At 40.0% G+C, this 13,258-nt stretch overlaps 1 protein-coding gene across 1 annotated transcript in view; it reads left to right on the top strand.

Moving 5' to 3' along the window:
- CPA6 (carboxypeptidase A6) overlaps nt 1–13,258 on the top strand; it is a 263,494-nt gene that overhangs the window by 94,670 nt on the left and 155,566 nt on the right. Inside the window, exon 2 of the mRNA XM_007448491.1 lies at nt 11,490–11,565. Coding sequence (XP_007448553.1) covers nt 11,490–11,565 — 76 coding nt within the window. The remainder of the gene's footprint in view (nt 1–11,489; nt 11,566–13,258) is intronic.

Below are 13,258 nucleotides of genomic sequence, written 5' to 3'. Positions count from 1 at the left end.
CGGGCCTCTCACTGCCGTGGCCTCTCCCGTTGCGGAGCACAGGCTCCGGACGCGCAGGCTCAGCGGCCGTGGCTCACGGGCCCAGCCGCTCCGCGGCACGTGGGATCTTCCCGGACCGGGGCGCGAACCCGCGTCCCCTGCATCGGCCGGCGGACTCTCAACCACCGCGCCACCAGGGAGGCCCAAGGCTTGGAGATTTTGGACAACATAGGCAGTTTGAATTTTATTCCTAACCCTACTAGTTGGATAGCTTGTGGCTTTAAATTCAGTGATGACTATATTTTTCTCCTCCATCCAGAGCCAAGTCCAAGAAAGATAAGTATTCCTACTCTTTCTTTTCACAAGGCATTCTTTCTGGCCATCCTTTCACTGAGGTTGTTATCTTTAAGACCTTCTGTTGGTGTCTCTGATTTGAATGTTCCCCTTGTTCAGATTCTAGGACATCAGTGATTACCCAGATGCCCTCAGTCAGGGTGGCCACTGCTTCAGTGTTAGCTCAGCATTTTCGACCTGTTAGGCTTTCCCCTACTTTATTGCCAGCCTACCAATGCATATTAAAAGATACACTACACACACATACAAATTTCAGTATTGCTAAAGTTTTTTTTTACTGAAAGGAGATTTCAAGATATTTAGCCCAACAAGTTATTCTGGCAGATTCCCACGTGAATCTCATGCACACTCAAATTTCAAAACCACTAAGCTATTATACACCACCGACTCTCAGTCAACTGGGACACAAATCTTCATTTCAAGTATTCAGGTCCTTCCATATCGTCTTCTCTGATAGTTCCAGCTAAACACAACTCCCTGACCGGCTTTCAGGGAAGGGTTATTAAAGGCAACATTAGGGGTGAGGGTTGTAGGGTGCCTGATCAGCTCGTGGACATTCATCTGATTGGTTGGTGGTGAGGTAATGGGGTGGTATCTCGGGAGTCGACATCATTAACCTTCTGGTTCCAACCAGTCTGGGGTCCACATGCTTGTGGTCAGCATGCAGTTAACTTCTACCTGGTAGGGGTTTTGGTGTCAGCAAAACAACTCAACGATATGGCTCAGGATATTATCTATAGCTCTTGATGAGGAACTAAATGTCCTTGACTTTGCTTTATAGCTAAACTACTGTTATTTCATCTTGCTTGACTGTTCCCTTTCGTTTCTGTATTTTTTACTTCGCTGATTAAATTTGCTCTTCAGTACTAGGGCAAGGCCTAGGAGGCTAAAGCTTTTCTACAAACAAGAGGTGGAGGACATGGGGTTCTGTCCCTGGGAAGGCCCCACAGGGTCCTGCTTGATCTCATTTTCTGTGTAATTTATAAAACATTGATCACATGCTACCTTATATCACGATAATAATATAAGGCATTACTTATGTCTTATATACCCATCTAGATTATACATCTTTATACTAGATTATATATGCTCTATACTCACTTCCTTTTTCTTGCCCACCAGGAACTTGCATGGAATAATTGCTACATAGATATGTGTTGAATGAACGATTTGTTCTCCATTGAGGTAACAGTTTCCTCAGATCGAGTCCTATTCTTAAATATCACAAGAAGGACTTGTCAAGTACTGATTTGACAATGATATATAGAAAGTCCTTGAGACATAGTGAAGATAATATCTTACTGTAAGAAATTAACTTACCGGCAGGGTTACATTCTATTTCTTTTTCGTCTCTGACCTGTGCTAATGAGAGAATAGGAAATTTTCAAGCCTTACAATGGAAGCCAATTTCAGAAATTTAAAACATAGCAGTTTACAAAAAGCCAATTTCACTTCAGTTCAGCAGATATTTCTTGATCATTCATTACAGATGAGACACCGTGGCAGGCATTGAACTTCTTGAGAAAATTTCTGTTGCAAAGTGGAGTACAACAGTAAGACTTTTGCAGACTATGTTTTTCTTTTCTCTCCTGTTAAAATAACTGTAGCAACAACAACACAAAAAAAAAGAAAAGAAGAAGAAAGTCATCACTTCTGCTTCTGCTTAATGTTAATCCGAGAGTGAAGTCTAAATCTTCGTGTCCTAGGCAAACTGCCATAGGAAGCTTTTTCATGTTCTGAGTATATTATATTGCAACTATAAACCATGACCAAAGAAGGGAGACTCCATTTAGCTCTCTAGAGTATTCCCTGCCAAGTTGTCTCTTATTTATTGCTTTTTAATGAAAGTTTTCTTGTGCATCAAAACACAATCTTTCAACAAAGGAAGTACAGCTCTGAGACCTTTATAATATAGAATCTACGTGCGAACAGTAATTTTTCTAGATGGGATTACTTAATGGTTTTCTTTGTGCTCGGGCATGAGATTTTTTTGTTGAATAAGTGGACATCCTATTATTAATTCTTCCACAAGATACAAGTTTTCAGAAAAATCAGCAAATATTTTAAACCGTCCTATTTTTCTTGCAAATACGAGATGACTCTTAGCTATTGAGTTCCGTAAATCTTCTCTGAAAGCACCCACGGTTTTTTAAGCTGCCACGAAAATTAAAGGGATGTTTTAGAGAATGGTATTTAGGGAAGAAAGAAGGAATGTCAATATGTGTTTTCCCACCTGCGAAGACTTTGCTTTCTATTAAATAACAGTAAATTTAATTATTCTATTGGTTTTCTTTATCTCATTCCTAAAAACAGCCAAAATAAGTAAAATTACTGTTATTGTGCAACGTGCTTTTGGTTACAAGTAGGAGACAACTGACTCAAACTGGCCCACACAATAAGGAAAAATTTTACACTGTGTAACAGGAATTCCAGAGATAGGACAAGCTTGAAGGTTGGTTGATTCTACAAGATCACTGAAGACCCAGGTTCTTTCTGTCTCTCCTCCCAACAGTCCACAGAACGTGCTTCACCCCAAAGTTCACTCCCTTCTTAATTACAGGCTGCCAGTGCCAAGCAAGGTTACACATTGCTTATGTTCAGTAAGAGAGTGAATCTTCTTTTTCCCTCAACCTTGGAATATTAGTCCTTCCCTTAAACCTGATTGGGTCCATTTATAGCACCTGTCCATCTCCAGACTACCAAAAGTGTCCAGGAGATATCCATCCTCTGACTGGCTGATCAAGACTCATTCCTGAAACGGGGTTAGGGTGTGTATCTGAGCAAACCAGTCCTGTTAGGGTTTAAGGAAAGGAAAATGGATTTAAGAGGGGCAGTCAAAAGCATCCACTATAGTCATCTACTCTGGTACCTTGTAAAGGGCAACGTTAGAAATCCTTTTCTACATCCAGGTAAATTGTGTCTTTATTGAAAAATTGAACATGTGTAGCCTGTACCAATAGAGAGGACATCTCTACAAGACTATCTCTGAAATTATTTTCCCTTTTTATTTTATATAAATCGCTGTTGTAGAAAATGAGATTACCTAATATGTGCATTTCTGAGATGCCAAAGAGCTGCCTGAGAAGAAAGGAAATAGTCCCAAATTAAGAAACTGATCAACAATTAGAATCAAATATCTGTGAAAATGTCAAGAAATAAAAGCACCAACAACGACCAAAGAAAGTTAAATAGATCCACAACTAAATCGTGGTTTGTTTCTGATAGTTACAGTGAAACACACTTAGCAAAGCATCTGCTTTCAGCTTGTTAAGTTCTAAAGGATGAGAAAAATATTTTCCTGTAGCGGTAATAACAGTAGCTAATGCACTGAGAGGCTATGTTAAGTTAGGTGTTTCCCAGACAGTATCTCACAGAGACTGTGAGTGTAAGCCCATCACGGTAGGAACTGCTCTATCCCTAGCATCCACCACTGTGTCTGGCACATAATGGAACCTTAATAAGTGTGGCCAAATGAAATAATTCTCACAAAAACGTTATGCAGCAAAATTCTAGTTTTTCCCCTATTAAGGATTAGGCATCACTGGCTCCAAATGTTTACACAATTTGGTCAAGTGGTGGAGCCCTGATTGTAATCCAACCTTATTCTTTTTCTTCCCTAAATGAACAAGGAACTGGTTCAGAGAAGATAAATCCAGTGACTTGGAGACAGGACAGTGACTTGGAGACAGGAATGAAAAACTGAAGTATCTGAAGTTTATGTGTTCTTAATACTGGTGCATTTGCTGGATTCAAAAAAGACACATTCCAGATACGTCAGACGATAGAAGTTTATCATAAGGAAGCACAAGGAAAAGGGGGGACTCTTTCCAACCCATGTCCCTGGAACCAAAGGATCATTCATGAAGGGCTCTGTGTCAAGTGCCTGTGCTCCCTGCTTGAGGACTTTGCCAGTGGGGCCACTTGGCTGTTCCCTGGATCTGGTGCCCCTGCTCCAGATCCTGCAAACTAACTGGTCCTTTTCTTTATGTCTCAAGCGCAAACTCCTCAAGATGGGATCTGACTGCATCGACTGTCAGTCACCGGCCATAGAGTGAGCTCAACTGGGCAGGACTTACTTGTCATTCCACCTTACAGTCCACGGACTGTCTTTAAGTTGGGTCTCAAATTAGGTGTGGTCCCAAGGGAAGCAGTTACACGACACCAAGCAGAGGACAGACTACAGACAGGTCACACATTCTGAGGCTGCTCAGGAGGTCTGCTACAAGTAGTTTCCTCTTGAGAATCTTATTCATTCTTCCACTCAACAGATTAAAACAGGAGAGAACATGAAGGATTTGAGTGGATGCCATCAGGAACCCTCAAAGTGTAAATATTGGATAAAGCGAAAAAATGCTGAAAATGCCAAAATGTAATGATAACATCAAACATCTATAATCTCTCTGACTCTATGTCAGGTATTACTCTAAGCACTTGACTTGAATACTCATTAAACCCTCACTCATTTAATAGTCCATGAATTAGGTACGAATCTCCCCAATCTGTAGAGAGAGGGACTGCGGCACAGAGAGGTGAAAAACCTTGCCTAAGACCACACAGATTGTGCTGGCAACTTGCCTCCAGAGTGTGTGATGCTGCCACCCTGTCATTGGTTTTAGTGGATAACTGAGCTTTGGAGGAAGAAAGAAGAGGAAACTTCCAGGTGCCAAACATTTGGGGAGTGGGGAAGCTACAGTGAAAAGAAAAAGCTGATGCCTTGAGGTCTGGGAGTCAGGACTTTGCAAAGGGGCCCTCAAGCTGATGCTGGGGTTCCAGTGCCCACAGTGGGCAGGAGTGGGGAGCTAGAAGCAAGTCTGTGTAAAGATTGCTTTCCTCAAAGCACTTTTCTCGAACTGTGGAGAAAAACTTCCCACTCAGCTGGAAGAAACTGAGGGAGATTTTACTTTCCTAGGGATGTGGGGGATAGGAGGCACCTCTGAAAAGCAGATACCCTGGTCCTTTACCATGCGTGGGTGTGAGCTCCTTCCCCCTCTGCATGATAGAGGAATTTCGAGTAAGACAAAAAAACTGGCCCTGGACCCCTCAAGACCAGCTCCAAACCAGTCTGTAGGGATACTCACACAATGCAGGATTCCCACAAATAGATTACAGTGTATTGAGTTCCTGCTTATATGGAGTTTAGAGCTTAGTGGAGAGATGTAGATGTTAAATAATTATGGAGAGTGTAATAGGAAATGTATACGGTACTGGGAGAATACAGGAAAGAACAAGGTGACTGAAATTTTCTGGATATCAGATAGCTCCATGAGGACATAATGGTTAAGCTGCCATCTTCAGAGTATGTATTAATATTAGTCTGCTGGGGCTTTGGTGACAAAGTTCACAGACTGGGTCACTTCAGCCACAGCAACTCATTTCCTCACAGTCCTAGAACAGGAAGTCTGAGATCAGGGGGTCTGTGGGTGTGGTTTCTTCTGAGGCCTTCTTCTCCTGTGTCTTTACATGCTCCTCCCCCTGTGAGTGTCTGTGCCCAAATTTCCTCTCTGAAAAGGACACAAATCGTATTGGATGAGGCCCCACCCTAATGGCCTCATTTTAACTTAATTACCTCTTCAAAGACCCTATCTCAAAATACACTCACATTCTGACATACTGGGGGTTAGGACTTCAAGATATGAGTTTTGAGGAGAGATCCACACTTAGACACGTGCAACAACAATGCCAGATGATTTTCACAAACATGGAATGAAGGAGGAGGAAAAATGTGGGAGGGAGAGGGATGGAGAAATAATATTTTTAAATCTTTTTCAAGGGAGGAAAGTACTAAGACATTAATTCTAGACATGAAAGAAGAGGTATTTGTTAAGGTGGGTTTTTTTAAATTTTATTTTACACAGCAGGTTCTTATTAGTTATCTATTTTATACATATTAGTGTATATACGTCAATCCCAATCTCCCAGTTCATCCCACCACCACCACCCCACTCCCCTGCTGCTTTCTCCCCTTGGTGTCCATACGTTTGTTCTCTACATCTGTGCCTCTATTTCTGTTAAGGTTTTTTTAATTTATAAAAACACTGAAGAAATAGAAATAAGATGCGTAGCTCACAAACCAATAGATATGAAAAAATTGGCAAAGAAAATTGGTTAACTCTAAGAAAGGCAGAAAAGGAAGAAAATGGCAACAAGAACTTACAACAAAACAAAAAATTGTAAGATTAAAACCACACATATTAGGTATGATAATTAATGTGAACAAGTACAGTTCTCCAGCTAAAAGTCAAAGTTCTTTATGGATTTTAAAAATTTAATCTAGCATTATGACATTTGCAAGAGACACATGTGGGATCTTCCCAGACCGGGGCACGAACCCGTGTCCCCTGCATCAGCAGGCGGACTCTCAACCACTGTGCCACCAGGGAAGCCTGACATATGTCTTTCTTTATCTGTAGCTTTGTCCCCTTTTTATGTCCTAATGGTATTTGCGGGATTTTTTTAAATTCCTCAGTCAGATTTTGCAAAATTTATTTGATTGGTCTTTTAAAGAATCATTTTGTTTTTATTGATCAATTATGTTTATTATATATAAATATGTATGTATTTTGATGTATATATAGTTATATATTTTATATATTAATGTATAACATGTATTTTCATGATACATAGTTATGTATAAGCTCATAACTACTACATCTTCTGAATGGAAAGAAACTTTTATTCGAACAAAATATCCTTAGAAAAATCATTCTTTGGCTCATTTAAATAGCCTTTACCTTGAATTCCATTTTCCCTAATATGATTGCCACTCATGCTTTCTTTCTGTTTAGCTGGCACAATTTTGCCCATCTCTTTCTTATGCTTTTTCCCCAGATGAGTTTGATAATAGAATTGTGAAAGGTCATGCCAGGAGCTAGAGGAAAAATCTGGAGCTGCACATTTATGTCTTTCAAAAGGAGGCTGAGGAGGAGGGCTCTCAGGTTGTCCAAACACAGATGTTCCGTAGGGGTGGTCAAGGCATAGCGATGACTACAGCAGGCATCAAACTCCAACCACACAGTCTTAGGTGTTATGCTTAGTGACTAAGTCAGAGGAAGACAAATACTGTATGTTTTCACTTATATGTGGAATCTAAAAAAATATATATATGACAAAACAGAAAAAGACTCACGGATTCAGAGAACAAACTAGTGGTTACCAGAGGGGAGAGAAGTAGGGGGAGGGGAGAAATAGGTGAAGGGGGTTAAGAGGAACGAACTGCTAGTTAGAAAATAAGTCACAGGGATGTAATGTACAGCACAGGGAAAATAGTCAATATTTTATAAGAACTTTGGTGTGTAATCTATAAAAATATTGAATCACTACGTTGTACACCTGAAACTAATGTCCATTATACTTAGAAAAGTTAAAAATATGTATATAATTAAATTTAAAAATAAAATGAAAAGGCACCTGGGAGTTCACCCCTCACTCCTGTAACAAGGACTCTGAGACCCAGACAGATGGTAACAAGTTTGAGATGGTATTCTCTTGCTGAATTCTCTTCTCTAGGAGTATACATTCTCATTAGACATTTAATAATAGTTTTTCAATTGATTAAATTTTTTTGATGTGGTTGCTACAGTACAGAAGGTTTAGTTGTCAAATTTACAACCAGACTTGATGCTGGCATTATAGCAACATAACCTCATTTGTCCTGTAAGACAAGGGGACAAAACATCAGTATATCATGCGTGAATACATATTAAGAATTACTGGGACATTAGTTATCTAGGATATCGTGCTGCCTCTGTACTAAATCCTTAAACTGTACTTAAAAACATCTAGCAGTCTTTCTCTGGCAACTTTATATAGGCTGAGTCAGAAATATCTGATTTACCCTCGTCTTAATCCCAGAGGGTAACCAAGGGGTCTGAAAAATGATGTTGTCGTGTAGTGGTTGAAAAAACTGATAAATTATAAAGGAAGCCTCAGTTCACCTTCTATGATAGTTGTGCTCAGCTAGTTTTTCTAAGTCTCAGTGGCTACTTCACTACCTGCAGACTTCCTGTTTGTGGTCCTGAATCACTGCTCAGCACTTCGAAAAAGACTAGCTATCAGATCTAGGGAGAGTAAGCTTTCTGTTTGGTAAAACAAATGGGGCATTTGGAAGGCATTTGGTTTTACATGCTGAATAAAGAGCTCTTGGGTTTTGGTCACTGGCTAGTCTACCAATATAATTTATAGGCTTACAAAAAAGTATGGCATTTCATGGGCTCTCCTAAATAGCTTTCCTTATCCTCTGCTCTTTGATAAGTAATCAAATGGTAACATTTCTCAAGTCACACCTGAAAATTTCTACAAGCTGAGGTGAAGTGACCTTTTTGTGATAAAAATGACAACGCTGGGTTTGAACAATCACTTTCAGGGTTAAATAATCCCAGGGGTGGTCCCCTTTTATCTTACACTCACAGAGGAGGAACCAATTGCCAGGTTGAATTATCTATCATCTTAAAAAAAAAAAAAAAAAAAAAATCTGCCCATGGCTGTAAAACAACTACAGATTGCTTTCTTTGCACTCTTGAGGAGCTGACAGGGCCCCAGATGGAGGTGTTTTTCAGCAAGCTGTCAAGTGATCCATCCCTCAAAAACAGCCATATCATCCATAGGAGTTGTTTCTCTTTGCCAAGAATTATATTGGTTCAGGTGGGAGAGGCCAGGATATGATGAATCCAGGAAAAACAAAGGCCAGAGAAATGCATAAACAGAAATGAAAAAAAGAAAAGGTGTAATTACATTTAAATTCTGAAGGTCATTTTTGGAGTTGTTTTACAGAGACTTGATTTTTTTCCTTTCCTTCTACTTTTTAATTCTTTCCAGTGGGCTTTATGACATGGATAGTGAGAGGTTGCTTTGTGTGATTTTTGAGGAAATCAAAGCTACAAAGCCATATTGAATAGGAGTACCTAAAACATACTAAATTATCATCAGCAAGCCAGGGATCTTTTAATTCATAGGCCTAAGGAAGGTGTAACAAGATCATTTGAAAGAATACAGCTAAAGTGATTGGAAATGGACACACAGCCCTAAAGAATGACTGTCCAACAAATCTGGAAGTCTCCCTTGGGCTCTGATACCTAGCCTTCGAGACTGCTACTCATCTAAGTAGTAAAACCATTGGAAAAGTATGCAAATTCTATTCTTATTCTGATACAACTTTGAGGCTGGAGAGAGAAGTTGTGACTGAACTGCTAGAGGGGTTTTTTTGTGCTCGCGCTCTCTCTCTCTCTCTCTCTCTCTCTCTCTCTCTCTCTCTCTATATATATATATATATATATATATATATATATATATATATATATATATATATATGTGCTATTAATAACATTCTTCTTTATCTGCAGTCATTGTAAAATGCCATAGAGGAAGATGAAAAATATGCATTCCCGTTGTACTTAGTTTTTCCTTACATTTCCTCTGGAAGCCAATTATTCTCAATGATCTCCTTTATACAATCTGCTAATAAATATTTAATAAGTATAGACTCCATGCAAAACACGCGGAACAGTTGTGATTATTTTTTTACTATGATAGATGAATTTCTTTTTTATGGGAGTATAGGTGACTTACAATGTGTTAGCTTGAGGTGTACAGCACAGTGCTTCAGTTATACATATATAGTTGTGATTATTATATACCAGAGCCTCATGACATAATTAGGAAATGATAATACCTGTCTGGCACACCTGGGGGAGCAGTCACCACCACAGAGAACTCTCTGATGGAAAGCATGACACCTCCAGTCTTCTTAGGCAATTCAGAATCTATAAAGAGTGTTCAAATATTCAACTGTGGTCAAATTTTAATGGCTGTAAAAATTGATTTAAAATTTTTATCACTTTAAAAATATTGCATAGAGCTTCCCTGGTGGTGCAGTGGTTGGGAATCCACCTGCCGATGCAGGGGACACAGGTTCGTGCCCCGGTCCGGGAAGATCCCACATGCCGCGGAGCGGCTAGGCCCGTGAGCCATGGCCGCTGAGCCTGGGTGTCCGGAGCCTGTGCTCCGCAACGGGAGAGGCCAGAGGCCCGCGTACTGCAAAAAAAAAAAAAAAAAAGAAAAAAGAAAAAAAAATTTAAATCAAAAATATTGCATAAACCATAATAGAACATGAAAAAGAACACATTTATATGTATAAGTGAATCATTTTGCTGCACACCAGAAACCAACACATTGTAAATCAACTATACTTCAATAGAAAATTAAAAAAATAAGAATAAAAAAATAAAAAAATTTACAGCCATCAGCATCTCATGGCACACCCACAAATAATTGGGGGCCCTCCATATACCAGTTGGGAAGCTCTGTACTTGAGAAATAAAATGCCCCATAGAGATGGGCTTATCTTTACTATCCTCAATGTGGGAAGAATCCAAACCAGAAATGTTCTGTTGTGTATGGATTTCACAGGTTCTCTCATCAAAAGTCACATTATTTTTCAGCATTAAGTTAAATTTAAAAAATAGTTTGGGGGCTTCTGCGGTGGCACAGTGCTTAAGAATCCGCCTGCCAATTCAGGAGACACGGGTTCGAACCCTGGTCTGGGAAGATCCCACATGCCACGGAGCAACTAAGCCCATGCACCACAACTACTGAGCCTGTGCTCTAGAGCCCGCAAGCCACAACTACTGAGCCCACGTGCCACAACTACTGAAGCCCATGCTTCTAGAGTCCATGCTTCACAACAAGAGAAGCCCACACACCACCATGAAGAGCAGACCCTGCTCTCCGCAACTAGAGAAAGCCCGTGTGCGGCCATGAAGACCAAACACAGCCACAAATAAATTAATTAACTGAAAAAATAAAATAAAAAGTAGTTTGTTTTTTTCCCCCTGTTATCAGGAGTTTTCTTCTTGGTATCTGCTTTGAGATACCGTGAGCATTCTTGTCCTGTTGCCACTGTTCCTGAGTTTTTGGCCTTTCTCTGCTTGAGTGTCAGTTTGTAATCTTCAAAAGCTGATGAAAAAATGAATAGTATTCAGACAGAAAAAAAAGACCAATACAATCAGAGAGTAACAAGGACAGGGTAAAATTCCTGCTGGCCAGTCCAAAGTTTAACTGTTTCTCTTAAATGCAGAGGCAGTTTTTTAAAAGGTAAGAAGATAGAGATGGTTATTTATTTTTGAAAAGTAAATATCACCATTGTTTTCCTTTTCTTATAGTGATAAGGTGATAAGACTTATTCCCAATACAGAAGAGGAAGCATGTGCACTGAAGAAAATATACCAGCAACTGAAGGTAAGCGAGTGTCCACTCACTTATCATTATGCTCATAATGTGGTTACAGGGTTTTGCTGACTATAGAGTTGAATAATTGGACTTCACTAGTCAAGGAAAGAAAATAAGAGATAGCTTGAAAGTGGCTTTAAAGGACAGTTAAGGTTACTCAAAATATTATGTATCTGACCAATTATCTATTTACTAGTTCATATATTTTCCATCTCCCTTAGTAGAATGTAAGCTTCATGAGAGAGCTTGTCTATTTTTGTCCATTGCTCTGTTCTCAGTGAAGTGTCTTGAACATCCTAGGAGCTCAGTAAAATTTTTTTAACAAATGGATTTAGTTTGTAATTTTCCAGAGCTTCACTTCTCCTCCGTGAAATCTCCCTGCTGATCATCTAGACGCTTTCCTTCTAATTAAAACTTCAAGCAGACGTGAGTTGAGGAAAAGAAAGCTAGAAATTCAAGTTAATTAATTTTGCTATGTTTCAGTGAGTCCGATAAGAGAATTTTGTTGGCAGCGGTTGAAGGGCTTTGATTATTCAATCTTTGAAGAATTCTATGGTTTTTAGAGTTAGAGGGTTTCTCATCTCCCCATTACTACAATATAACTGAGTGTTAACTTCAGCTAAAAGCTAAAAGCGTATGATGAGAAGTGTTGTGATGGGCTCTCTTCCATGCCTACCAAGAACAGAAGCATCCCGTAAAGTTTGTGGTGGTTTAGCTTCATTTTAATGGACAGCAAAGGAGACTTGCCAGGGAGGCCTCATTAACCTTCAGTGTGGGATAAACAAGCAAGTGTCCTAGGACTGCCATACAGTTCTACCTGGAGACGGTGTTAGGGGGATGACAGAGGAGGGATGACAGAATCAGTGGCTTCTGGAGATATTTATAATTATCAGACTTGTGGTCTTTTATTTTTGCTTTGATGTTTCTCTTTGACATCTTCCCTTCAGATATTGAATTTATTTGCAAATGAGGTTTTGAACTTTTATTGATTTCCTTTCTTCTTCCTCATCTGCAGCCCCTACACATGCAGTGTCCTGTTTAAGCTTGGGGGGTCCCATGAGAAGGGCTCAGAGTGAGGATGCAGGAGCTTATTCCAGACTGTGGTGATTTTATCCAATACCAGAGAGACTGCGCTCACCAGGCATTTCCTAAACGTTCTTCCCCCCTCAAAGGAATCCCTGCTTCTAGGTACTGACATTGACCTTCCTCTGGTCACATATGATCATCAACCCCATTATAGCCTTTTCCACAGCAATACCTGAACACTCTCTGAATAACCCACCAGGGACTCAATAGTTACACAAAAACAAAGCAAGTTTCAAGCAGAAGTTTCTGGCTCCATTGTGTTGTAGAAATATCACTGGACAAAAACAGTAGCCCCTTTACATCTCAGAGTGCAGTATTCCAAGGAACAAATATTCTGAACCAAATATTGGAAAACATGATTTGTCAAAGGTCCCAATTTGTGAATATATTTACATGGTGAGCCTTACAAAGTTATAAAAATGAAATTGCATAGTTCTGTATGCAGTGATCACTTACCATTATCAAAAGCAATAAGATTGGGCTTCCCTGGTGGCGCAGTGGTTGAGAGTCCGCCTGCCGATGCAGGGGACACGGGTTCGTGCCACGGTCCGGGAAGATCCCACGTGCCACGGAGCGGCTGGGCCCGTGAGCCATGGCCGCTGAGCCTGCGCGTCCG

The sequence above is a fragment of the Lipotes vexillifer genome, unplaced genomic scaffold (genome assembly GCF_000442215.2).
Source record: "Lipotes vexillifer unplaced genomic scaffold, Lipotes_vexillifer_v1.1 scaffold815, whole genome shotgun sequence".
Lineage (NCBI taxonomy): Eukaryota > Metazoa > Chordata > Mammalia > Artiodactyla > Lipotidae > Lipotes > Lipotes vexillifer.
This window is presented reverse-complemented; position numbering and strand designations above follow the sequence as displayed.